Source organism: Helianthus annuus, chromosome 15, assembly GCF_002127325.2.
Source record: "Helianthus annuus cultivar XRQ/B chromosome 15, HanXRQr2.0-SUNRISE, whole genome shotgun sequence".
Taxonomy (NCBI): Eukaryota; Viridiplantae; Streptophyta; class Magnoliopsida; order Asterales; family Asteraceae; genus Helianthus; species Helianthus annuus.
Window position 1 is genome coordinate 64,102,795 of NC_035447.2, and position 27,704 is coordinate 64,130,498.

A 27,704-nucleotide genomic window follows, 5' to 3' on the forward strand; every position below is an offset into this window, starting at 1 on the left:
TGGGTTGGTGAGCGTGAGTTGGTGGGACGAGCTGTTTGGACATGACTAGTTACTGTTTCTCGATTCCCTCAATTTACAGCTTTTCATCCGATGAACCTTTCAACCTTTTAAGCTCTTTGCATATTGATCATTTTGTTTATCCTTGGGCTACCCCCGTCGTCATGTACGATAACTGGCTAAAAGACTATAAGGAGATGTTTGTCTTTGCGTGGACTGATAAGAGGCGCAACTTTGGTAATCGTACTACAAACAGAGTTGAGAGCCAACATGCCAACTTAAAGAGATACGTCGAAGATAGGAGCTCGCTGGACCGTGTAGTTGGTTGTGTCCGGGATATAGTTGAGACACAGTTCGGTGAAATAAGGAAGACTTTTCGAGAAAGCATCGAAAAAACAATGAAACACCACAAACACCCGATGTTTCAACACCTACTTGGAAAAGTATCCCACAAAGCCCTTGACTTGTTGCATGGAGAGGCAATTAGGAAGCTAGATGTCTTGGAGCGCTTTAATTCATCATGTGGTTGCCAAATGTGGCACAGCTGTGGGTTGCCCTGTGCTTGTAGGATAGAAAAGTACATGCGTGAAGGTAATAATTGTTGAACGTACAACACTTGTGTGATATATTTCCTTTTTTCATTTTACTTAAACAATATTGTTTTTAACCGTGCAGAGCGTTCGATTCAACTCGAAGACATAGACGTCTTCTGGCGGAAACTTAACTTCCAAAGTTGTAAATTGATAGACGACTCCCTTGACGTGGTCGAAGAGCTAGATGTTGTTAGACAACAATTACAGTCGCACCCCCCAGCTCAGCAAAAAAGCCTGCTTTCAAAGATTAAAGCGGTGTTGACTCCAACGAAATCTACCAAGAAACCACCGGTTGTCCAACAAAATACTCGTGGCCGACCAACAACAAAGCAGGTACAAGAAAGGTTGGACGAGGCCTCTCGTATAGATGAAGAATTGAGGAGAAGCTCCTTCGGTGATGCAAACACGTGCTTTGAAGGTTCACGACAAAGTAAGTACGATAAACCTCGCCACAGCTCGTACGTTCCGTCTCAGGCCTCACAACAGTCGGTTATAAGGTCCCAAAAACCCAAAGCGACCCTAAGCCGTTCAAAGAGTTCTAAGAAGAAAGAGACACGAGATGATCACGGTTTTCCTTTAATCATTGGGGACGAGTACGTGGGAATCATCGAACGGTTTAAGTCTGACATTCCGCCAGTGTTCCATCCGTACGTCTCGTGCATACGAGATGTGATGCCGGACGGTCATTGTGGGTTTCGGTCTGTGGCTGTGGGCTTAGGGATGGATCCGAGTTCATGGGGGCTTATTAGGAGGGACCTTGTCCAAGAAATGGATCAGAACGAATCGATCTGGTTCCCAATATTTGAAGCATGGGCTGATGGTTATTTTTACACGCATCGTCAGGGCCTAATTTGGGATTCAGTGGCCGGTTGTGGGGAGAATCACTGGATGGACTTCCCCTTTGCAGGACTTCTTATTGCACAAACGTACGGTATCGGGGTGCACCTGTTAACGACAACCATGGGTGCGAGTTCCACTTACTTCCCAATACTAAGTCCTCCGGCTAATCAACAACCATTATTCATAACGCTTACACATGTTAACGAGAACCACTTCATACATGTTAAGCTGGAAGGGGATTATCCTGTGCCACCAGCACACGGGCTATGGTTGACCCACCGAAGACCCCATACAGAACAATGGGAAGATATGTACTTGCCACGTCTAGAATGGTATACATCGATAATGAATCCTCGGCCAAGATCAAACCCCAGTCTTAATTACATAGATAGTTACACGGAAGAATGATTTTTGTAATTAATAGTATTTTATTGTAATTAATAGAATTTTATTGTAATTAATAGTATTTTATTGTAATTGATAGTATTTTTTTTTTGTAATTAATAGTATTTTTTTGTAATTAATACTATTTTTTTGTAATTAATAGTATTTTTTTGTAATTAATAGTATTTTTCTATAATTTTCTACAAAAAATACAACTATACGACTCGTATAGAACTAGACGCCTCGTATATTGTTGCACAAAAGACCATTTAGCCCCTGATATGCCCCCAATCTAGGCTTATTTCAGGGGCTAAAAAGTAATTTTACTTAAACCAGACGCCTCGTATAGGGCTATACTGAGCGTCTATTTGAGCGGGTTTTTGAAAATTTAAATTTTGAATATCTGAATTTCAAAATTTGAATTTTTTGAACATGGACGCTTCGTATAGACCTGTACGGGTCGTCTATTTGAGCGGTAACAATTCTTTTCTTTTAAATTTGAATTTTGAAAATATTTTTGGTTAATTACTATTTTACCCCTGTTTAGCCCCCAGTATAGCCATTTAGCAGGGGCTCAAAGGTAATTTCAAGCCTATACGACGCGTACAGGTCTGTACGAGGAGTACAACTGAGGCGGCAACTTTATCACCTTTTCCTTTTTTAATTATTAAAAAGTATTATTAAATGACCATTTTGCCCCTGTTTAGCCTCCAGTATAGCCTTTTTTCAGGGGCAAAATGGTAATTAACCATTCCAGAAATATCTTTTTGGTTTGGTTAATTACCATTTTGCCCCTGAAAAAAGGCTATACGGAGGGCTATACAGGGGCAAAATGGTCATTTAACAAAAAGCATAGACGTCTCGTATAGATCTATACGAGGCGTCTAGGCTTCGTATAACTCTGGGGGGGGGGGGGGCTAGACGACACAGATCACACACCCAAACAAAACACACACACATACGCTGAAGACTGATCCATACGCCTCGTACGTATTTTCAACCGTAGTTTTGAAGATTTGAAGCATCACTGGTACGTATTTCATCCCGTAGTTAAGTATTTTTGTCTCGTTTATGCCTTTAGACCGTAGGTTTGCCCTAAAATTTGAATTTTGTTGGATTTTGGGGGTTTGAGTATGAGGATGATGATGAACATGTAGAACAGGACGCCGAGTATAGCCTTATACGAGGGCTATACGAGGCTCTGAATTTTTTTTTTTGTTATTATGATTATTGTTATTATTGTTTATTGTTATTATTATTATTATTAATTATTATTATTGTTATTATTATTATTATTATTATTATTTATTAATTATATTATTAAATATTATTATTATTATTTATTAATTATTATATTATTAATATTATTATTATTATTAATTATTGTTATTGTTATTATTATTGTTATTAAATATTATTATTATTATTATTATTAATTAATGTTAATATTATTATTATTTATTAATTATTATTATTAAAAACATTATTATTATTGTTATTTATTATTTATTAATTATTATTATTATTATTTATTAATTATTATTATATTATTATTATATTATTATTATTTAATTATTTATTTATTTATTATTGTTTTATTTATTATTGTTTGTATACGTATACAGTATTTATTATGGAGGACGATCTGATGCCGGGCGATGACATTCACTTAGAGCCGGTTCAGCAGGGTCCATGACGGAGACAGCGACCGCCTGTGGATACGCTGCAGGGGCATCCATATCTAGAGTTTCCCGACGGCACCGACGCCGCCCGTCATTGCCAGAAGCTTAGGAGGATGCACGTTGGATCGCATGCATCGATCGACTGAGATGCGATGGATGAGATTGCTGAGACGCCGAGAGTGCGTCGGTTTATATCTATCGATTCGCTGTGGCATCGTCTTTTTGATTTGGCGCACACGCCGACCTACAGGGAGCTGGTGGTCGAGTTCCTTTCGTCATTCACATTTCACCCTCCTGGGGAGCCAGTGCCGCTTCCGTACCCAGGTGCTCCCCATCCGCTCCCCATCCGCCTGAGGTTTCTTTCAGGCTTGCTGGCGTTATGCGTTCGATGACGCTAGCAGAGTTTGCGGTGCATTGTGGTTTATACATGCAGGAGGAGATCGAGACTGAGATTTACACAGCGGGGCTAGTGGTGGTTGAAAAACCCACTCTTGTAGGGTTTTGGCAGGTGATTGCGGGGGCGGATCATTGGGAGCACGAAAAGTCGAAGGGGAGGGTGTCGTTTGTTAGGGACCCACCATACAGGTATGTACGTTTATTATTGCAATTATTGTGATTATATGCACTGTTTATTAATCTCTGTTTTTGTATTTCGCTAACACTATCTGCAGGTATCTGCACCATTTGCTCGCCACTTCTATTTCAGCGCGCGGCTACAACCGTGAGTGGTGTACGACCACAGATCTTTTTTTCCTTTATTGTTTGTTGTATAGGAGGCCGTGCGCGCTAGCACACGGTCTAGCCCAGTACTTCGCCTCCGGCCATCACCGGCAGGAGCGCGGATTTTTGTATGGCGGGGCGTACGTGACCGTCATTGCCCGTTCATTGGGCCTCGTACCACACCAGGACCCACATCTACGGACGCCGGCAATCATGCCGACGCGGATGGGTATGCAGTCGCTATGGGGGATGGGGGTTATCAAGAGGTTCCCCGTTGGCCCGCGGTTTAAAAACCGCGACGGGGGCGTATGGAGAGAGGAGGCCCTACCAGAGCATTTCGAGCCCGTTCATCCTCCTGCAGATCCTGCTAATGTAGTGCCCGTGGAGGACCCTTCGGAGGATCTAGACGGTGCAACTCCGCCACAGCCACCGCCACCTGCCGGGGCACCTCAGTTTCCACGTCACGTTATTCGAGGTCATGCCCCAGGAGCTGCGCTACATCCGGATGTACGAGCCGAGCTTGACAGGCTCAACGATTTGGTAGGTTGGCTGGTACGGGCGGAGCAGGATAGACGAGAGAGAGAGGGATTACCCCCGATACCGCTTCCACCGGTTCGAGCACCACATCAGCAACACCAACCGCAGCAGCAGCATCAGGATTCAGATTCGGATTTGGATGCATAGACCTGTTGTTGTTTTTATTGTTATTATGGATGTACAAACTTATCTTATATATTTTTGTTATGGATGTAAAAAGTTATCTTATATATGTCATATTTATGTTTGTTTTCAGTTATTCGGTTACTTAATGATTGTTGTCTTAAATTTAGATAATACGGAAACAATATAACCCCCTGAATATAATACGGAAACAATATTTGAAAGAAATAAAATTTTAATCGAAAGAATAATATTTAAAAAAGTAAAATGTTAAAAACAATATAATATTTAATCGATATAATATATTTAAAGAGCCGATTTTTAAAATAGTTGATTTAATCGATATAAAACAAAAACTTTTTATAGTGTAAAAAACAAAAAAAAAAAAAACAAAACTTTTTTAAAAACCAAAAAAGAACGATTTTTAAAATAGTTGATTTTTAAAAAACAAAAACTTTTTATAGTGTAAAAAAGAAAAAAAACTTTTTTTAAAACCAAAAAAAATTTCAACAAAAAAACACATCTTCAAAAACTATCCAAAAAACCATACCAAAACCCACCAAAACACCCCTCATTTCAGCCAAAAAAAAAAAACAAACATGGACGCCTCGTATAGGGCTATACCCTTCGTATAGGGTTCCTTACACATCGTGCCTGACACCCTCTGAGACCCCATCGAATTCAGTGCATGTACGCCTCGTATAGAGCTATACGAGGCGTCTAGGTTTCAAAAAGTGTGAAAATAGGCGGAAAAGGTGTCCGGATAGTCTGAGCCTTGATTAATTAGGTCAAAAACCACTTGTTTTCATAGGCGATTTTGATTTGATGAAGCTGAGATAATTGTATGTGGAGGTTCAGATTCATTATTGCTACACTTCTGTGCTGGTCTTGTTTGATGTCAGGGACACAACAATAGCGAATAAACATAAATGTGACACAATGATGCATGTCTTTGTCAGGACATATGTCACTGGAACTTAGGGATGACATGCAATTGATTTATTTAGAAAGTACGTATATTATTGTACCTAGTGTATGAATATATGATGTTTGATGAACGGAACTACACTTAAAATATCCCAGAGAAAATTGGTGAAAACTGATTTTTTTTTTCAATATTAGTTTCGAATAGACACACACATGGTGTATATATAGCTGTTAATTTAGAAATTCGTCTTGTTTAATTTTTTTTTTCTTTCCAGAATATAGTTCTGTAACAAAATCAAGAACTTCATTCAATTCCATTTAACGTGAATATCTTATTGTAATATACTTTGTAGAGAAATGTCACTTTTTAATAGGTGTAATTAGGGATGAGGATGGTACCCGTTCGGTACCGGTACCGAAAATCCTCAAAAGTGGATATCGGTACCGAATATATCCGGTACGGTACAGTTCGGTACCAATACCGGTTCGGTAAATTCGGTACCGGGTACTATTTGCTCATCCCTTAGTGTAATCATTGTGCGACAACAATGCACCCATACCCATTAGGCCATTACACAGTGCAAATGCGTGTGTAATCCATTTTACTCGGTACATATGCGTGTTCAAGCCTGTAAGGTTTTAATTACACATTACATGGTGTGTTTACCCCATTTAGGTCATGCGTTATGGGGCTCCAAAGGGGTGCCATCCAAGCCACATCAGCAAACCAAGGTGCGAGAACAGCGTTACACTGGACACCGAAAAGGCCGTGAGGCGAGGGCTTCAGGAAACTTGCTGGTATGGGTTCATTTTGATGATTTTTTATTATATTATACCCTTATACAATTAGCAACTTGAGTTGCGTGTATAAGGATGGAAAGACGTGACGTTTAAAAACCAAAACTTCCACCGTTTCAATTTGATGCCACCGAAGCGTTCAATTATACCCTTAAGACACGGCCGGAAGAAGTAACAGACGCCCCCTTTGAAAAGGTAACAACCCCACCGTCTGTTTTTATTTTAAAACAAAACGACGCACCGCCATGAAATGTATATAACCTCCATACAAATCATCCCATCCAGGTAAATGAAAAGGCATACAAAGTAAATTCACCACACCCAATTCATATTCATATGATGTACCGAATGGAAGAAACAACACAAGAGCAACAAATCCTAGACGGTGATGAAACCCAACGAAGAACACGGCGAAGAATCGGTTATCAACGGAAAACATGTCAACGGCGAAAAATCTACAGCCATGGCGGTTACCGTTTTCCGGCCATGGCGGTTACGGAGAAATGGAGAGAGATCGTCATGGCCGACAGTTGTGGCGGTAATGGTTGATGAAGACTTTAGGATTTACAAAATTGAACGACGGTGGTCGCGGTGAATCGCTGACGGTGCTGTGATGGTTGTGGTTCAGCGTTGGTGCTGTTGAGGGGGTAGCGACGGTTTGATGGTGGTGATGTGGTGGTTTCGGCTATGTGGTTGTGGTGGCGTTTCTTGGTTCCTTGAGTGTGTAGAAGAAACTGTCAACTTTGTTCTTGAATGTATTTGGGTTGTACAGATTTGGTATGGTGGTATTTGAATTGAGTTTGACTATTTGGTACTTTGCAGCCCACAGTTTTAACATCTACCCAACTTTGTGTATATACATCTTATATATTAGTATAAACGAAACACCATCATTAGATAACCTAATTATTATATAGATTTTTTAGATGAATGTATGATTATTTCATAATTTTATTGTGTTGGTTTACATTAGAACTAATTAAAGATTTTTAATAGGGTATGATATTTCAAAATTGAATTGAAACATTAGATAACCAAGCAATTAAAACGATTTGTTTGATATAATGTGACAATTTTATTGTTTTGGTTGAGATTAAATAATCTTTAAGTATTTGAGTATTTGTAATGTATAAAAGTCTAGACTCAAATATGTATTAAATTTGTTTTATACAATTAACTGATTAGCGAAACTATAAATGCTGAACCGATCGGGTTTACATTTTTAGCAATAATATGTTCAAAGTTAACAATCTTATATTCCTTCTGAATGACAAACTTAAAACATGGAAGATACCTAAATAGATTAGCACCACCACTTCACTCATTGCCTATCTTCCAACTTGCCAAACCTTCGTCTTTACAACAAGCTTTGGTTTACCAAACATATAATATATCATTCTAGAAAAAATAAATTGACATATGTATAAAAATTGGCATATGATTTTTGCTTTAAAATAATTTAACAAATACGATGTTTACCTTAAAATGCGCAAACCGTAACATATCTCCTCATAATAAAAGATTAATCTAATTATTGATTTTCAAAGAGAAAAATATAAAAGTTGTTATTTGTTATATATTATGCTAGAACATTTCTAGGAGATAGATGAATATTTTTATCATTTACATATAAAAAAATCAAAACAACATTTATTTTTATTTATTTTTATGGTTCTCGATGGATCGATTTTTTTTTTCGACATTTGGGTTTTCTATGTTGAAGCGAGTGTCCGGGTCATAACGAACCAATCTTATCCTTTCAAATTAGTTATTCTTTTCAACGTGTTAACTTTTAATTTGTGTTTGGTTTACCGGTCCCGCTGCAACGCGCGGGTTGACGTTAACTCGTTTCTAACATTAAACAATATACCAATAAATTATATCTAGTCATCTCAACTCAATAAACATTTCAAAAAAAGCTCCTTGATGGTGTGAAAGGTGAAATAAAGTGCGATACGTGACACACACATAACAAACACTTTTTTTTCAATAAAGCCCAAATGAAACCTCTCCATAAATGATGTTAGGTGTGCAATACCTACATAAATATACATGAAAATATATAAAAGTTACTCATTTTATCATGCAGCCCGATGTGATTTTCTACTTTTTATATGTGAAATGAAGTTAATATACTTTTTTTCATTGTTATTTTCTTAACGATCAACAAATACTATACAAGTCCGGTCATCCGGTTAAACTCATTGGTAGACGTTGGAAACAAGACTAGCTAGCCCACCATTCTAGGGGAAACCCAATCCCTAAAGGCATACTGAGATAAAATCTCTAGCCCACTTGAAACAAAGTAGGACTCCAACCCATATATGACCTCCACATTGAAAGGTATGGGATTGCCTCCTCCTAAACCAATTGATTTAAAACTCACTGGCAAACACTAAATGTCTTATGGAGAAGGGATAAATACTGTTAGTATAGTATTAGTCAAATAACGGATAACATTAAGAAATTTTGTTTTTGTATATGAGTACCACGGTGTACCTTCGGTGACATTCAATAAAAAAATCAGAATGATATAGAGAATGTTAGCATGGCTTTCGCGCAAAGATCACACGTGTAAAACGAGATTTTTTGTGGTTTTGAATAGATCAAATAGAAGTCTAATGTTAGTTGGATTGAGTGATTACAGAATCCACTTATGTTCATGTAATTGTTTTTTTTTTTTTTTCAACCTACTTATTTTCTTGCTAGTCGAGTCTTTAACTAAATCAGCTGTTTAAAAAAAACATGTACGATAGCATCAAAAAGAAAATCATTTGTTGTTTTACCGTTAGTTTAAAAATCAGTTTGATAGAGAATGTACACATTTTTAAATGAACAAGTGTTTACGAAAAGAATTTTTATGTTAACCAATAAAAGAATTTATACGTATATTGCGTCGTGTTAGACCACGTTAATGGCCTCACACCCTTGTTAGGTGGTATTGGAAGCCAACATTACCGGCGTTAGACACCGCCTCATAGGGCATTACCAAAAGCATTAAAGGAGGGGAGTTCACGGGTGAATGAGAAGGGTTTAGTGGGCCCTAAGGCTCTTAACCAATCATACTGCCCTTTTCTTTTTCTTTTTTTTTTTAATTTAGTTAATTCAAATATGTTTTAAATGGGTGGTGGTTAGTGAAAAATTATAAACTATTACACACTATTACACACTAAAGATGAAAAAAGTTATGAAAGTTTATGTCTACGTAATAGTGATTTGGAGTCACTTTTTAGCATGGCATAAAAAACTTGTGAAACCATTACACATTCTTTTAACGGGTTTTTTAACATTAAAAACGCTCAAAGTATGTTGTTTGTGTTGATCATTATCTCAACCAAAAAAAACCATTGAAACCCGATCACCTAAGCATACTAACACTTGTTTTTTCTAATCATCGGTATGGTTAAGATGAATTCAGGCCCATTAAAATCTAGTGTTTAAGAAATCGATATTTTTTAGAAAAAAAAAAAAAAATTCAAGCAATATCAGTTCTAGAACTGGATCGTTTCCTAGGCCAATATTCGTCGATCAAAAAATGCGTAGGAAACGACTATTTCAAGCAAAATTTTCGTAGAAAATTTCAGTAGGAAATTTACCATTTTCTAATAGTGGATGTAGGCCTATAGACTTATCTAAAATTAAATCTTTTTAAATCATTAAACAAAAATTATGAAAGTCTTGAGACCGAAAATGAAATGCATATGCTACGGAAAGAGAAAGGATATCAACAATACACATGTATGAAAAAAGTGGCAAAAGATTGATCACTGCTCCGATTTACAGACTTTTTGTTCTAGTTGAAATACGGTTTTTTAACTTAAAAAGCAATGAAACTAAAGGTACATAATGTGCTACACATTTAATTATTTTAAAGGTATATGCAATCTAATGTGTGTTCTTATAAATTATACCTTAAGGAGAGAATCCTGTAGCTCCATTCCCGAAGCTTAGAATTTCTACCTTCTGTAAACTTCATCATCCAATTCATCTACCTGAAATATGACTTAAGAATAACTTATGTTAATTACGTGCATATGAAATCTGTCCAAAAACAGTACGAATCTATTATAAGTGATTCGACACGCAGTTAAAGAGCAATTCCAACTATATATATACATAAATCCGGAAGAAACACAAAGTATAGGTGGCAAAACCAGATTTTTTAGTTGAATGTCATCATAAGATTCTCTTCTCTACTGTTTATAACGAGGGGGTCCAAGTAGTTCTGCTAGTTCAACTAGCAGATGTGTTATTCACGTCACCTAGCCCAACTAGTGGATCACCTAATATCATAACAAGTTTCCGAAATTGACTAGAAACCATGAAAACTTCTCCAACCCACCAAAACATTAAAATCATTCGTTGTATGACTATATATAGAAAACCAAGAACAAGGACTAACGAATAAGATATCAAGTGAGATCGACTTGTTTGCAAATCAGCAGCAAAGATGAGCGTGGCTAGATCCAGTTTTGGGAAGAAATGTTTTTATGTTTTTGAGTGACTATTAGTTCAATTATATGCTTTTGTATCTAATGACTTTCTATATTTGGTTTCAAATGATTCATATATATAGTTTACTTCTTTACTTTTTATCTTGGAATTCATATATATAAACCTCTTTACTTTTTATCTTGGAATTTTGTATAGAAACCCTAAATCTACTCAGGTAGATTAGCTACCTGAAAAAATATTCAAGTCTGATCACCTGGTTCTTCTTTGCATTCGTACACTTGTTAGTCATTTTGGGATGGGCATTTTCAACTAATTGTGTTGTCATAAAGGGTATGTATATGATGAAAACATATATATTAGATCGTAATTGCTAATTAGAGAGATATGATCATAATAGGACAAATGTGATGGACAATATAGACATCAACGTACGTAAAAGCTTCGTCCAAATTGACAAGAATAAAATAATTGTAACTGCAAAGAAAAGACAAAAAGAAATAGGAAAAAAAAACGAGAAGTTAACACCACTTGCCCATAATTGATAATACAAATGAATAACACAAATTTAAACGCAAATAATACTTGAATATAGATTGGGTTTGTAACCATTGGAATAAAGTTTTGTGTCGGCTATATACCGATACACAAGAATTGACACATCGATTCATTGATACGACACACATATATGTATTCAACAGTTTTAGACTTTGTATTTTGACACATACAACCTCTAAACTATTTATAATGACACTTCGACTTTAAAATATAAATTTAGCATAAATACATACCTGACCAGTTACTTTGTTTGTTAATGCTCTTGTATGGACCCACTTTTGTTAACTTGGTTCCTGGATCCATTGGAATATGTCTCTGTCTCGTTGCTCTCAAGCATTTCGGCATCCTTGAGAATCTTGTTCACGTAGCATGTTTGCTTGATTAAGATTTCACCCCTTGTTTGGGTGACCTCTATTGAGAATAATAAGCTAATAGTCCTAAGTCGCTCATTTCAAACTTTTATTCCATTTGTAATCTGACTTTGTCAAATTTTTTTTGGTGTTCCAGTGAGTATCATGTCATCAACAAAAACTCTAACTATGTGATTAGAGTTCGAATTTATCTTTCTGTATACTGTTTGTTCAAACGAACACTTCTCGAATCCTAGAGACTTTAGTGTGTGATCCAACTTCACATTTAACACTCGTGGTGCTTGTCGTAGTCCATACAATGATTTTGAGAGTTTGTAGACTTTCCCTTTGTCTTTTAGCTTCACAAAACCTTCAGGTTGCGTGAGACGTATTCTTTTTCTTTCTATTCTTCACGCAAGACAACAGATTTTACATCTAGATGATGTACTTCCTATTTATTGTAAGCAGCTAAGGCTAGGATTAGACAAACACTTTCTATTCATGCTACGGGTGCAAAGACTTCTTCAAAATCCACTTTGTATTGTTGTACATAGCTTTTTGCTACCAAACTTGCCTTGTGTTTTACAATATTTCCACTAGCATCCCTTTTGGTTTTAAATACTCATTTTAAACCTACAACTTTTTGATCCTTAAGCAGATCGGTCAAACTCCATGTCTTATTTTTATTCTTTGAGTCCAATTCATTTTTTATGCCTTCAATCCATTTTCCATCTTCTTTGTACGTTTGTGGTTCTTCCTCAACTAGTAGAAGCTCATTTCCATCTAACTCTATTTTAGGTGCTCGATAATAAACATCTTCTAGATTTTGATACTGTAGAGGTGTATGATCATAAGGTCAGGATGAGCTTGTTTGTTGAGGTGTAAGTAGCAGATTCTTCAGAATTTGGTTCATAGGATTTGGGGTGAAAGGAGAATTTGGTGAGCTAATAGGTGATTGAGGAGCTTCTTTCTTATGGTTATCACTTTCAACATTCTCAACTTGTGTTTCATCATTAGTGGGGGGACTAGTTGTCGAATTCTCCTCAACAATGTAATATGTCCACTCAGATTCTTCTTGACTATAATTCCCATTGTTCTCTCTCCAGTTCCATAATTCTCTTTCTTAGAACTTTACATCTCGACCGATGGATATCTTTCTTAATATTGGATCAAATATTCTATATGCTTTTGATCCTAGCTCCCTTCCTAAGTATATCATTACCACGCTTCTATCATCCAACTTCTTTAGATGTGGTAATAAAACCTTTGCTTAAGCTTTGAAACCAAAAAATATAAGCTTCATAAGGTGTACTATCTATTAGTGCACTGGTTGGTGTACGGTTCAAGATGTAAATGGCGTGTCTTACTGCTTCTTCCCAAAAGCGTTTTGAGGCATTTTAGTTGCTTTCAACATACTTCTTGTAGCAGATAAAATAGTTTTATTTATTCGTTCTACCATACCATTTTGTTGAGATGAGTATGATGCATTAAGTTGTCTTGCTATTCCATTATCCTTGCAAAATATAGAGAATTCATTTGAAGTGAATTATCCACCTCTATCCTCTTTGAACATCTCTAGTTTCGTTCCTACCTCCGTTTCTACCGTCAACTTAAATTTATTAAATGTCTCAAATGCTTGATCTTTTGAGCCAAGGAAATATAGTCACGTATAACTAGTACATTCGTCAACTAGAAGGAATATATACTTCTTTCTTGAGTGTGTTGGTGGTGAAATGGGGCCATAGAGATCTCCATAAACTATATCTAATGGTTTAGTTGATTTAGATTGAGCTTGTCTATGAAATGGAACTATATTGTGTTTTCTAAGAAGGCATGCATCACTGACTTGTGTTGAATGATTAATTTGAGGTACTCTTTGACCTAATCCTTTTCGAGCCATGTCTTTAGTCGCATTAAAGTTCATATGACCTAATCATGCATGCCATAACCATACTTGATCATCTAAACTTTCTAGCAATTCAATTGGTGTGCCAATTCTTAAATTGGCATTGTAAACTCTATTCTTTGAAGGTGCAACCTTTATGAGAAGTTTCTGATTTATGTCATAAAGACGCAAATACTTGTACTCTATGACAACTTTACATCCATTTTTTGTTAGTTGTCCAAGACTCAAATAATACTCTTTAGACTTGGAATGTAATAAACATGAGATAACCTCGTGATGAATTCCATAGTTTTTAATAACAACCATCAAAAGAACTACTGGTTTCTCATCTTGTTGAACTAGATTGGCCTGATCATGTGTAGAATCCTTCTAAGGGCAGATTGAAACATAATGTCCATGCTTGTTGTAGTTAAAGCACTTAACTTTATTTAAGTCCCTTTTGAACTTCTTCTCTATGTAGTTGTTAGTGCCTCTGGACGTGTTATCTATAGAATCTTCTCTTGTTGATGGTGTGAATTTTCCACGACCTCATCATCGTGGAACAAACTTCCTTTGTCCTTGTCTTCCATAATGTTGCTCGCGACTTAAAACTGTTATCATGCCGCTTGAACAAAAATTACCTTGATTTTCTATTAGACATGCCTTCTGAGATATGACTCGTTCTTCGAAAGTCTTTGGCCTTCCAATTGTTTCATCTAAAGTTATAATGTCTAAGTCCAAGTATTGCTTTATGAATGCAACTATTTGAATGAATCTCTTAGGTATGAAATTTAGTAATTTTTATGCTAGAGTTGGTTCATCAAATGTGGACCCTAAACCATTTGTCATAGTGACAACACCGTTAAGTATGCCGGGTTGAGCGGGTACACCATCGTAATCAAGCCGAGTAGGTGGAACGGGTATGCCTTGTGAGTTCCACAACTCTGAGAATGAAGCTCATAACCCACATCACAACCTCCATAAGTTTATCACCCATTAGGAACCCTATTTCACACCCATGGCCTACATTGCAAAATTCACTTTCGAATTTTATAGAATAACAACCCAACCATGGGGTTTTTATGGAAATAGAGAGACGAGTTGATTCCCATCAAAAGTACCTCAAATGTTGCATGATTTGACGATGGTGAACCTTGGCTTGAAAAAAAAACAGTGACAGTGCCGGAAACATAGATACAGCCAAGTACTAGAAATCGGTATGAAATTTTAAAGTAATTCATAATACAATGGTTCGTATCAATCGATAATGGAGATTAGGTAAAAAAATAAAAAGGAAAAACTAAAGCAGCCAAGTACTAGAAATCTGATATTGTACTAGTACCGAACCAATATGTTCCTGTGAAGTCAAACAAAGACCTCATAGGAAGACTTCAAAATTTTTACAAAAGGTTTATTGTTGATATCACATAATGATCATGGATTGACCACCAAATGCACTAATTTAAACTCTTTGTCATCTGCCTACACTCGTGCCATGTATTCACCATATGGAGTGCTCACCAAATCAAGGGAACTTCTAACTATAGAATTACACTAGATGCCATGTATGGAGAGTATATTTTCCAACCGATAAACACACTTTTCTGGATAATACATCAAGAAGTTAACTTCGATGATGCATACACACTAGAAGGAAAGAGGGCAAGCAGCGACATTTGTCGTCGCTATTATCCATCTTTGTCACCGCTAAAGGCAATAGCGGCGACTGATAATGATCGATATACCGTCCTTAAAGGAATTGTCACCACTATTACACACATACATGTACATACATACACACAATCACACCCATAAACACATACATACATACATACATACATACATACATACATACATACATACATACATACATACATACATACATACATACATACATACATACATACATACATACATACATACATACATACATACATACATACATACATACATACATACATACATACATACATACATACATACATACATACATACATACATACATACATACATACATACATACATACATACATACATACATACATACATACATACATACATACATACATACATACATATATACATACAAACATACATACATACATACGTACATATGTACATACGTACATACATACATACCCACACATACGTATACATACACAAACACACCTATACACATATTAATATACATACATAGACACATATCTATATATACAGACACACATTAATATACATACATACATACACACATATACATATACACATACACATATAAATATACATACATACACACATATATATACAAAATCAAACAAACAAAGCACAATTCGGTGGTTTTGCATAAACTAACCATTAAACCTAAACTAATTTGCAATTAGACAAATTAAAAAGTTTGAGACATAGGTGGAGGTGGTGTAGTAACAGAGACAACTGCAGATGGGAGGAGACGGTGGTTGGTGAAGTGGTGGCAGCCGACAGTGGGAGATGATGCGCGGTCGTAGGCGGCGAAGTCGCTGCAGGTGGAAGTCGATGTTGGTTGGTGGTGAGAGGAGACGTTGAGACTCAGAGCAAGTATAAGTAGCAAATCTGTGGAAAAGGAATGAATGAGGGAACTTTTGGTGGGTTAAATCTAGAATTGTTTCGAGCAGTAGCGGCGACATGTTGACAGTATTTAGGTCATTGCTATTGATTGGATACAAACAGTGGTCGTTGGATCAAGCCATGTATCAAGAGCGAGGAATCATCCTCCGCCCCGCACCCAGATTCAAAAGCATTAGCGGCGACAATCCTATTTTCTTCGCTATCACTCTCATTTCTTGTAGTGACAAGATACATAAAACACTTCTGTTATATTTATGGTTATCCGGAAATATGTAAACACTTAAAATGTTGATTTACACAAACTCAGATTCTATTATATATAAAACCCCATTTTGTATGAAGGATTTTAAGAGTATATCAAAATGAGTAAAAACTCTTGAAGAGTATTAATCTCAACAAAAAAAGAGGTCTTTCAAATCAAATTAAAGCTAGTACATAAGTTTCCTAAACACTTCAAAAGAAAAGTTCGAACTATGAGAAAACTCTCTAGTTGTTTGACATTGTTCAAGATGAATGTAAAAGGAACACAAAAATAGTAGCTATAATGAAGCAAAACAAGTATCTCTAGGCGCCTCCTTCCCTATGTAGCCAGTATAAAACTTATGGTGATGATAGTGGAGTCTTTGAATCATAATGGGTCATGTACCTTGTATATCTTCTACTAGAATGAATCTACTAGTTTGCTTTCATCACGTGTCTTAAATGCAGGAAACTATGATAACATCACTATTGATATTACACTTTTATGTGGATGTGGTTCGGTTCGGTTCAAGTCCGACGTCCCGATATTCCTCTGTCGTGCGCCTCATAGATCGACACCTGAAGCACGAAGAGCTGCGAGCTGACATCACCATGATGATGTCATGATGATGTCATGTTCTTTAATCAAATGCATGCAACAATGAACATTCAATAAAGAACCTGCAATGCATATAAAGTCTCACGAAGAACACTGTACACATGGGGTATTTCGTGGGTTTAGGTTTGGACGAAAGACATAACTGTCTTTCGTGGGTATTGGTTTTTCGTGGGCTTTTATTGGGCCCAGTACCATGTTTCGTATGGTACTGTTTCTTTGGCTATAAAAGGACGGTTTGCAGAACAGATACAGAGAGTAGAACACATCAGAGAGTTTGAGAGAAATTCTTTTGTAAACAAGCTCCTTTGGAAATAATACATTGAGCTTTAACTTTGAATCCTTCTTGTATTTTGTGTGTTCTTTGGCTTGGTTTGCACCTACACTTGGATTCCGCACTCGTGTTCATGTTCGTGTCATATAACAAGGAAGTAGGTAAACTTGATCCTTCGAGTGGACCTACAAGTGGTATCAGAGCCTTGGCTCTCTTCCTTGTTAAAACCAAGCTTTTGGTTGTGTTCTGAGCAAGTTTGTTGAAGGTTTCTAAAAGTTTAGTGTGTTTAAAACAAGAATATTCAAGTTCTTGAAACAAAAATGGGTTAAAAGTTTAAGAAAACTTGTTGTTTGCTTAAAATTTTTACAAAAACCTTGTTAAAATACATGGAGACATGTTAGTATAGGGTTTTTCTTAAAATCTCTTGCAAAATCTTGTTTCGCCAATTTTTCCGGTGAGGTGTTTGGCTGGAAAAGTGACCGGAATATGCTTGTTTAGAAGATAACTTTCAAAATCTTGCTGAAAAGTTTGATTTTTGTGTGTTTGCAACTTATCCGAATCTAGTATATCACCAGTTTTCTTTTTATGTTCAGAAACCATATTCTATCTTTTAAGGAAATCTTTTCACCTACCACTTTACGAAAAACCTCAACTGCAGAATTTTCTTTTTGGCGAAGAACCTATATTGACGAATAACTTGTTGTTTTGTCTTGTTTTCATTTCAATGAAAAATCCCACCTTACGAAACATATTCGTCCTCTGGGCCTACTTTTCAGTTTTCACGAAATACTCTTATCCTCCGTTGATTGTTTTGGGCTTTATCTTCTCAATTGGGCCTATCTCACGAAACATTTGAAATGATTCGCCCACACTCACGAAACTTATTCTTCGTGGGGTTTGGAGTTTGAGTTTTTCAGCCAAATCATTCTCTCACTAAGTATCAACCCATGAAAAATCAGTTGGGCTTAGCGTATACATCGTGGGTTTTATTTGAATTGTTTGGGCCTGGCAACTAATTTGAGGATTGGGCCTAATATACTTTCCATTCTTCGTGGTCTATAAACTTCACGAAACAGTGGGAGTTTTTCATAGACTTCTTTTTGGGCCTGACACCATTCTTTTCTTCGTAAGATAATTGGGGTGAGAAACAAACATTTAGGCTTATTCTTCGTTGGGCTTAATACTTCGTGGACTGTGTTATTCATAGAAGTTTCCCAGTTTTGAAAGTTGATTATTTATAATCCATCATGAGTACACACCTTTGGGGTCAAGCACTTTTGGGATCTCAATCATCATACGGGAAAGGGTTTAACGCCTTCATGGGCTCAGTCTCCTATACCGTCAAATAAAATGCGGACAATTCGTATAAGCAAAAGGGTTCAGTGCCGTCTTGGCTTCAGTCTCCCACACCGTCAAATAACCCTCCACCATTAAAAATCAATCTATGGGGTGAATCTACTGTCGATTGTGGTCCGACAGTACAGTTGGGGAAAAATAGTCAAACAAGAACTGCGTTTTATGCCAAAATAGTCAAGGACGTCAGCAATGGTGAGTCCTCAGGAAATGATGACAGTTCTGAACATGGCGGTAGTTCAGTTGAAGATGTTACAAGCTCAAGCGAGGATGGATCTGAATATGAATCATCGAGGTAGGTTGTTGATTCTGAGGGAGAGGGGTTAATGTCTGAGGGTGAATCCAGTCAGGTATGTGTCGATAAACCAAAATCTGATAGGTGTGACGGTTGTGTTGAATTAAGTGCCAAATTGTCTGATTTGAAAAGCAAATTGTCTGATTTGCAAAGCAAATATGATGATTTGCAAAGCAAATATGATGATTTGCAAAGCAAATATGACGTGATATTTATCCACAATCAACATTTGATCGTGGATCTTTCAAAATGCACAGAGGCCAATATGTTTCATAAAATTCATAAAAAGGATTTTAAGAAGGTAATTAACACATTAAAAGAAGATAATTCCGAGCTAAAGAAAACAAACTGCAATAAACAATTACATCAATAGGCTCGAGGAAACACAAAATGAATTGGCCTGTGTTAAGTGTGAAAGTGAGGCGATCCAGCTTAAGTTAGATAGTTATTCAAACTCGAGGTATGTGCTGGATCACATCATTGACATACAGAAAAAGAAAGAAGATGTCACGTCCATTGGATATAAGAAGTGTCCTCTACCTGTTAGACACAATTATACCGCAATGCCTTATGAGGAAGATAAGCCTCACTTTGAGCCATCATTTCCATTAGACGTTGAGGAATTCGCAGTTGGGCTAGGATACAAAAAGGACATATCCTCCAATCAAGCTCAACCAGCTGATGTCAAGGACTCCACAATCGTACAGAATCAGGATCCTCCAGTCATTGTTGAGGATTATGATAGTGCGGATGATGAGTCGGATGAGGACAAACCTGAACAGTCAGAAACGGTAACAAAAGAGGAAAACATACCTCTCGAAAATCACATTCTTTGTGATCCACTTGCAAAACCGTTTGTGACTGCTACAGTCAAACCAATTGAATCTTCTGCTGAGAGTTGTGAAAGCGTGAATTTGCTTTACACGTTGATTGGATCTCATAAAATATATCCAGACAAGGATTTCCCAATAAAAAATGTCAATTAATCCTTGATTGATAAATTTTTCGAAGATTCTACTAGTAAGTTTTTGTGAAAGTCGAGCCCAGGAGTTGTAGTAACTCAGTGTGCTCCTATCCCAAAATCCGAAGTTAGAAAGAAATACGAGAATCAAAAATTGCAACCACAAAACAATCAGCGAAAGCAAAATCACGCTACCCAAGGAAAGGGAAAAGGCAAACAAAGCCAAAACAAGAAGAAGGTTCAGAAGGAGAACTTCGTGAAATCCCAAGGGACTGATAAAATTGAATCTTTTGAAAACAAATCAAACACATATTTTGTTATGCAAAAGAAAATTTTGAAAAGAAACAGTCAAAACAACTACACACAACACACAAACTGATGTGATGTAGGACCAAGTACCTCAAGATCACGAAGTTCATCATCAAGCACTTACAATTATGATACTCCGAGGTTTGTTGAGAGGAGATCATGTTTTGAAAGCCGTGAGTATGGGCACATTGTCAGAAACTGTCCATATCTCATGAAAGGAAAGGCAAAAGTTGATGCCCACGTGGTAAGAGTTACCATACAAGATCTGTTTCACCAAAACAGGACCCTCGTCTTGTTAAACGACAAGAAATGAAACAAAAAAAAGAAACAAAGAAAAGAAGTTGAAAAGGCTTTAAAACCAGAGGTTATCCAAACACAGTCTATTAAATTAGATGTTAAAAATAAAAAACAAAAACATATTTGGAAACCAAAACCGGTAACTGTTTCAGGGGAAGCTCCATCAATACCCAATCATCGGGAAATGGATGTCACAATCCTCGATGATGACGGACGACCCAAGTCTATGAAGGCTTGGGTCCCCCTCTCTAACTAATCTCTGAATGAGTGTACATGATGTTCCTGGAAGAATTATTGATAGTCTTAGGATTGTTGATTGTGGAGCATCCATGCACAAGATCGGCGACATAAGGCTCCGAAACATTGTTACATCTAGGAGAATATTGTTGCCTTTGATGGAGAGAGAAAAAGAAAAAAAATGTTAGATGAAGGAATGATTGTGAAAGAATGTGGTTGAATAAAGTTGAAAAATTCGACAAAATGAAAAATGTGCCTATCTTTGATTGTTATGTTTTTTTTGATCTGGGTCAAGAGGAAAGATTCCAACGAAGTGTACGCGCCTGCAGCACGTCTGAAGCTTTTGAAGATTCATGTCTTATATCTTCCACAAGAAGTTCAAAGTCTACAAGATAAACGTGCAGTGTACATTTTCTCTTCGGTGTGTTGAAGAAAATGTGTTTGTTGAACAAACCAACCGGGTGTGCGGATATCTTGGTATGGATTGAACAACCGCACATTACTTCTCAAGGAGAAAGATAAAGACCTTTGCTGGTGCAAAAGCATGTGGAAGACATCATGTATGGACCGACCAACCAATGATGATGCCACTTACCAGCCGGACCCAGAGGTTTCTGATCTTGTTGCTGTGAAGAGATTTCTCGGTTAATGGAAGTAGCTGCAAAATCGACCTTGAAATCCACACCGGGTGGATATCCAGTTGGGAGAACACACATATTCCTGACAATGCACGCAGAAATTGCAGGACTACGGTTTCAAATTTCTAATCTCTCCTATCCTTGTCGATATTTAAGTTGCTTTATGAATTACCAACATCTCATAAAGCACTCCTTGACCAAACACGTTGATCTCAAATATCACCTCACACATGATTGTTTCAATATGAAACTCGACAATGTTGTTTTGGTCCACACCGATTACCAACGTGCCAACTCATTTTTCCAAAATTCAATAAATCATTTCTGATTAGAATTAATTTTGGTAAACGGCATCGAGGTAAAACATGAGTTAATCCACACCGGGAAATCGTTTTTGTGAATATTTTTCTTGAGAAAATCCAAAAAGATGTTTTTAAAAGTTCAAATTTACTTTTTGAATTTTAGGGGGAGTAATTTCCAAATCAGAATAATATAAAAACAATAGAAAAACAAAAATGAGTTTCCTAGCAAAAAAAAAAAAAAAAAGAGAAAATGATAGTACATCAGTGGTCTGTCGAAAGCTCTTTAAACTTAAAATGAAAAACGATAAGCAGCTCTATATAAGATGTATCGGTAGGCTCACAATCATTTTAAAGTGTGCAGGGTGATATAAACCTAAATCGACTGAAGACCGTGTGGGAACCGCTGATTGACATATGGTCTTGGTACCGAAATTTCGCTTGATAGACTGCCGAGGTTCTGAGATGTGTGGTCTTTATGCTGTTTATCATGTGGGTGTCATGGTTGTTTCTTTTAGTGAAAAACAACGGGGACGCAAGTCTAGATCTTCCATGATACCATATATACGTGTACATACCATACAACATGTATATAATACATGAAACATTCGACCATCAATAAGTGATAAAATATCACATTCACCCCCGAATAAGTAATTATAAATCACATCTACCATCCGAGAGTCAAGTTCGTCTCTTTGTCGGTACGATGATACTAACCTGTTCATAGACTTGCTCTCGTGCCCTGCATGCATTGAATATCAAGTTCCTCATTAATAAGTGATTTAATCACATAGGGCTTGTATTCATCCTCGAATAAGTGAGTATCTCACATCATATACGTTGAAAACCGATGATAAATGGTATACTCACCAGTAAGATGAACTCTCGTTCATAACTTGATACGGGAATGTGTCATGTGTGGATGAACACCGGTCGGTAAGTATAAATCATACACTAATCGTATCCCCTAACCGCGAGTACATCTGATAAGTTGAGTTTAAGTGGACAACAATACCGATAATCATTATAGGATGCTTATCTAAATGTTAACTAATTGAACAACAAGAGTGTTTTGGCATGACCGTAAACTGATATGATTCTCTTACCCTCGAAACTCGCAAAAAGAATGTCTGTAAATATTTATTTATTGCTTTCCGTCTTTATATTTGAAATATTCAAAAATACCAAAAGGACTTTAGGTGTATTTTAATATAAACTTTATAAAAACCAAAAAGATTTTATTTCTATTTTATTTTTTATTGCCCGATGTTGGAACTCGAGTCTTATCCTACCTGAAACCTGATTGAAACCTAAAACAATTGCATCTTTATAAACGGTCGAAGTTAACAAGTTTTGAAAGTTAAAATCTAAAATTGATCACATTTTTAAATTTTCAAACTGTGTCGGTCGGTAGTTGATTAAGAGTTGGTCATATGTGTGTCATTTGTTTATGTCAACTATATTCCAAGAGGTTGTTCTCATTACGCGTTTAGCTCTGTTGTGTGTGCAGATGCGGCATCCGAACCGGCTAAAGGCAAAGAGAACGTGTTCGATGACAAGCTTTGGAATGAAGACACGACATTGATGCAATCATGGGATCCAGATGATCGAGTTATAGCTGACCACTCATCAACACCAAAAGGATCTGAAGTATTGGAGATCAAAAGATTCGCGAGCATCATTCAAGGGGGGAGTTTGTTGATTCACTCCCTTTTTGTGACACGTGAAGACTTTGAAGATCCTACAGTGTGAAGAACGAACCATCACTAGCAACATCCAAAGGGGAGTTTGTTGATACAGTTTTATGTGGATGTGGCTCGGTTCGGTTTGGTTCAAGTCCGACGTCCCAACATTCCTCCATCGTGCGCCCCAGAGATCGACACCCGAAGCACGAAGAGCCGCGATCATCATGACATCACCATGATGATGTCATGTTCTTTAATCAAATGCATGCAACAACGAACATTCAATGAAGAACCTGCCATGCATATAAAGTCTCACGAAGAACATTGTACGCATGGGGTATTTCGCGGGTTTAGGTTTGGACGAAAGACATAAGTGTCTTTCGTGGGTTTTGGTTTTTTGTGGGCTTTTATCGGGCCCAGTACCATGTTTCGTATGGTACTGTTACTTTGGCTATAAAAGGACAGCTTGCAGAACAGATAAGAGAGTAGAACACATCAGAAAGTTTGAGAGAAATTCTTATTGTATCATCTTTGTAAACAAACTCTTCTGGAAATAATACATTGAGCTTTAACTTTGAATCCTTCTTGTATTTTGTGTGTTCTTTGGCTTGGTTTGCACCTACACTTGGATTCCACACTCGTGTCGTGTCGTATAACAAGGAAGTAGGTAAACTTGATCCTCTGAGTGGACCTAAAATCACCATGGGCAGCAGAAAAGCCTTTGCATAAACCTACAAATGGTGGTGCTTTAACTAGAACCTAGTGTTGAGAAACTATTTGAGATAATAGCCGGTACTACTTATGAAACATCTATCTTGGAGATTAATAGGCATTAGGGAAAACATTAATTCTGGTTCTCGTGATGATCCATAGATTCAAACTACTAGTCAACTTATTATCTCTAGAGTGCAACATGGTTGACGTATATAGAATTGAAGGAAAAAGTTGTGTACACCTACAAGAAAATAAAGATTAACGTGGTTTAGTAATGTGACCTATGTTTACACACATGAATGAGGATCTTATTCTTCACAAAACTTTAGAAACCCTTGTAGCAAAAAGAAGTTTATGTTGGATCGCTCCATAATAAATCTACATGAAAAATTCAAACTACATGCAGAATTTGAGCCTAACACAAAACATTTTAAGAGAAGCTCCACGAAATAACACATGAAACTCTCCAGACATTAGTTAATGACTAGGATAGAAGTGTGTGTGTGTGTGTGTGTGTGGGGGGGGGGGGGGCAACAGTAAGTAGATGGTTGTGATACTGTTAACCCGAGTTTGAGATGTAACCTTAATTGTATGAGTTCTCATGCTAACATCTTCTTTGTTGTATAAATGAAAATATCTAATCTAATCTAATCTAAAGATATATAGTAGAAAGAACGAAAATCCTTAAATAATCTAAAGACAGTAGAAAGAATATGAAACTTAGAAAATGTGATTATAAGTTACAAATGTAACAACACATAGTAGCTTGCAAGTATTTGTATAATAACCATGACCTTGCAAGTGTAGCATCCCCCCCCCCCCCCCCAAGATTTGCAACAACTTACAAAGTATAAACCAAAGAAGTGACTAATAATTGACTAACATTACTGAAGTAGCACTACGGACGAGAATACAGCTTAAATTACTTGAAAAAACACTGACCCTATCTAAATATTAGTATAATGAAATAGCCAAGGAAATTAAAATAATGCTAAGATAAATGATTATAGAATCTTCTAATGGACTTTTAATAATATTTTAAAAACAAATACTAATCTTAAACACGCAATGTCGAGAAGAAATTAACATTAAACATGATAGGAGTACAATGACAGCTTGGCTGTTGCCTAGTTTTGGACAAGAACTCATAGGTAAAATACTATTGATTACTATTTCATTTTTATCTGTTCATAATTGTGGCTTCCGTTTGTTTTTGTTTTTGTTTTTGTTTTATTCTTCTTATAAGTGAAGGTTCGTTCTTATGTTTAAATTTATTTCGTACTGTCATCGACCAGACAAACTCTATGATCTAAGTCCAATGTAGGTGATTTATTACACGGTCATCCATGGGGGCACAAAATCGTAGCGAATCCCAAAAGGGACAAAACCAATATAAAGTAGATATTAATTTAAACACCATTCGTAAACAGTGTTTTGCATGATATGAGAGAGAGAGAGAGACTGTGTTGTCCAGCTTGATCATGCCCGCTGTATTCTTACGATGTGTTTATATGTTTCTGTAGATGTTTCAAGAGATGCCTATGTGTTCAAGAATATATATAGAATTTAAACATGGAAAATTAGGGTTTTTGGTTCATGGGTTTTTAGGGTTGTCAATGATCGCAAGAAAATTTAAAGTCACTAGCTAACTATTTTTGATAAAACTTAGTTTTCAAAACCAACAAGTAGATATAAAAAGTACTCATATGTATGACTATAAAATAGAGTTATGTACCATTTAGTGTGGACAAAACTAGATTGAAGCAAGTTCAAGTAGCCTGCAGCTTTGGAGCCTTCATTTCTTCACTAGCTTTGATTTGATTCTTCCTCTTCTTTTTCTTCTTGTATGGGATTCCTCTTGCCTTAGCTTGACACTCCTTCACTTCCCTTAAATAAACCCGAATCGCACTATTTCCAAACGGATTATTCTCGGGAGAGCCGCCGTTCTCCTCGTACGCGGCTCTTAGACGCCCAATTAGGGCGTCCAAACTGCCCCAAGCCTGCCTAAGAGGGCAAGTGCAAGGGGCAGGAGGGTCAGGCTGCCCAAAGAAGGCACACCCAAGTATATGAACCTTAGTTTTTCCGAATTGATCAAGGTATCGAAGAAACTCGAGAACATGGCTAAAGTTACACTGTGCGAGAGGAACCGGAGGCCTTTGATTCTTCAGATATTGTCCAAAAGTGTTCCAGTCGCGTCGTTTTTGTGATTCGTAACGACTTAAAGGTGCTGGATGATGGCTCTGATCCGCGGTTGCTGATCGCGATGAACCTTCAGATGGATCTTTTGGTATGTTAATTGACATGAAGGTACGTTTTCGGGAGACAATTCTTGTGTATTTTTGGGAAAAATTATGATGATCCAGGTGAAAAATAGTAAAAATAAAGTTTGGGTAGGAGAAGAAGGAAAAGTTGATCACATACTGAGTCTTCTATTGAGGAGGCATGTCATGGGTCCCTTTGGAGAAGCTTTTTCCCTCCTATCATTTTCATTTTAATTTCTTCCTTCAGGGCATTATAAGCACTAACATTTACTTTAATTTTAATCTTATAATTATGATATATATAAGTAGGGTAGGCATGATAATTATTATATATTTCATACGCATCATATATACCACACCATGTTTGACATCTTGATTCTATATATAGTCGGTGTGTGTACAACTCTTTTGATATAGAAGTAACTTTTACGAATAACATCGATCTTGGACAAAGTCATTTAGTTAGCGAGGCTTTGTTGGTTTATAATTGAAAATAATTTTATGGTGTTATTTTTGTAATTATTGTAAGGTGAAACAGTTAATTTAGATGTGTATTCTTTAGTTTTAGTTTGTAAAATTATAATCAATACTAAGTAGCAACATTTTAATTAAGACTTTTGATCTGTTTTACTAATTTTATCATCAATTATGGTTTATTGTTTCGACTTGAACAACGTTTTGAAATGGATCTCGTTTAGAGTTTGGTAGGGTTGTAAACGAATCGAATGAACATGAAAGAGACCATGGTTGTGTTCGTTAAGGAAATGCTGATGTTTGTGAATTGTTTGCGAACACATGTCGAACGGAAGTTTATGTTCCTGTTTGTTTGTTAAGGAATTTAAATTATTCGCGAACAGATTGTTCTGGTCACCAACACAAATAAACACAAAAGAATACAAATGAACACAAACGAATACTTAACTTGAAATTAAAAAAAAAAAACACCATTATCCTTAAACATCCGACACAAATAGTCAAATACAGCCATTAATTGATAAATCAAGAATTTAAGACACAAGAAGTCTACTACAAGCACCATACAATAAATCAAGTTTAGCCAACTTAATGCATAATT

General features: G+C 36.6%; 2 protein-coding genes across 3 annotated transcripts; one reads left to right on the top strand and one right to left on the bottom strand.

The window, feature by feature from the left end:
* Positions 1-530: 530 nt before the first annotated feature.
* On the top strand, positions 531-1,838 carry LOC110913729. Its single transcript, XM_022158553.1, has 3 exons — positions 531-588; positions 673-1,020; positions 1,228-1,838. Exons 1-3 carry the CDS (start codon positions 531-533, stop codon positions 1,836-1,838), a joined length of 1,017 nt encoding a protein of 338 aa, XP_022014245.1.
* An 8,502-nt stretch (positions 1,839-10,340) lies between these two features.
* LOC110911660 (protein LIGHT-DEPENDENT SHORT HYPOCOTYLS 10-like) lies at positions 10,341-26,845 on the bottom strand. Of its 2 annotated transcripts, none has more exons than XM_022156280.2 (2): positions 26,104-26,845; positions 10,341-10,593 (listed from the first exon to the last, which is right to left on the bottom strand). In XM_022156280.2, exon 1 carries the CDS (start codon positions 26,669-26,671, stop codon positions 26,138-26,140), a length of 534 nt encoding a protein of 177 aa, XP_022011972.1. In that variant the 5' UTR covers positions 26,672-26,845; the 3' UTR covers positions 10,341-10,593; positions 26,104-26,137. The 2 variants fall into 2 exon arrangements, with proteins under 2 accessions (XP_022011972.1, XP_022011971.1); XM_022156279.2 differs by having other exon boundaries at positions 10,341-10,604.
* Between the last annotated feature and the right edge of the window lie 859 nt (positions 26,846-27,704).

Excerpts from the sequence above, each read along its gene's own strand:
- LOC110913729 (XM_022158553.1), top strand. The coding sequence starts at position 531 with ATGTGGCACAGCTGTGGGTTGCCCTGTGCTTGTAGGATAGAAAAGTAC. Across the intron at positions 589-672 it reads AGAAAAGTACATGCGTGAAG|AGCGTTCGATTCAACTCGAA; the intron begins GTAATAATTGTT and ends TTAACCGTGCAG. Across the intron at positions 1,021-1,227 it reads CTTTGAAGGTTCACGACAAA|TGTTCCATCCGTACGTCTCG; the intron begins GTAAGTACGATA and ends ACATTCCGCCAG.
- LOC110911660 (XM_022156280.2), bottom strand. The coding sequence starts at position 26,671 with ATGTCAATTAACATACCAAAAGATCCATCTGAAGGTTCATCGCGATCA.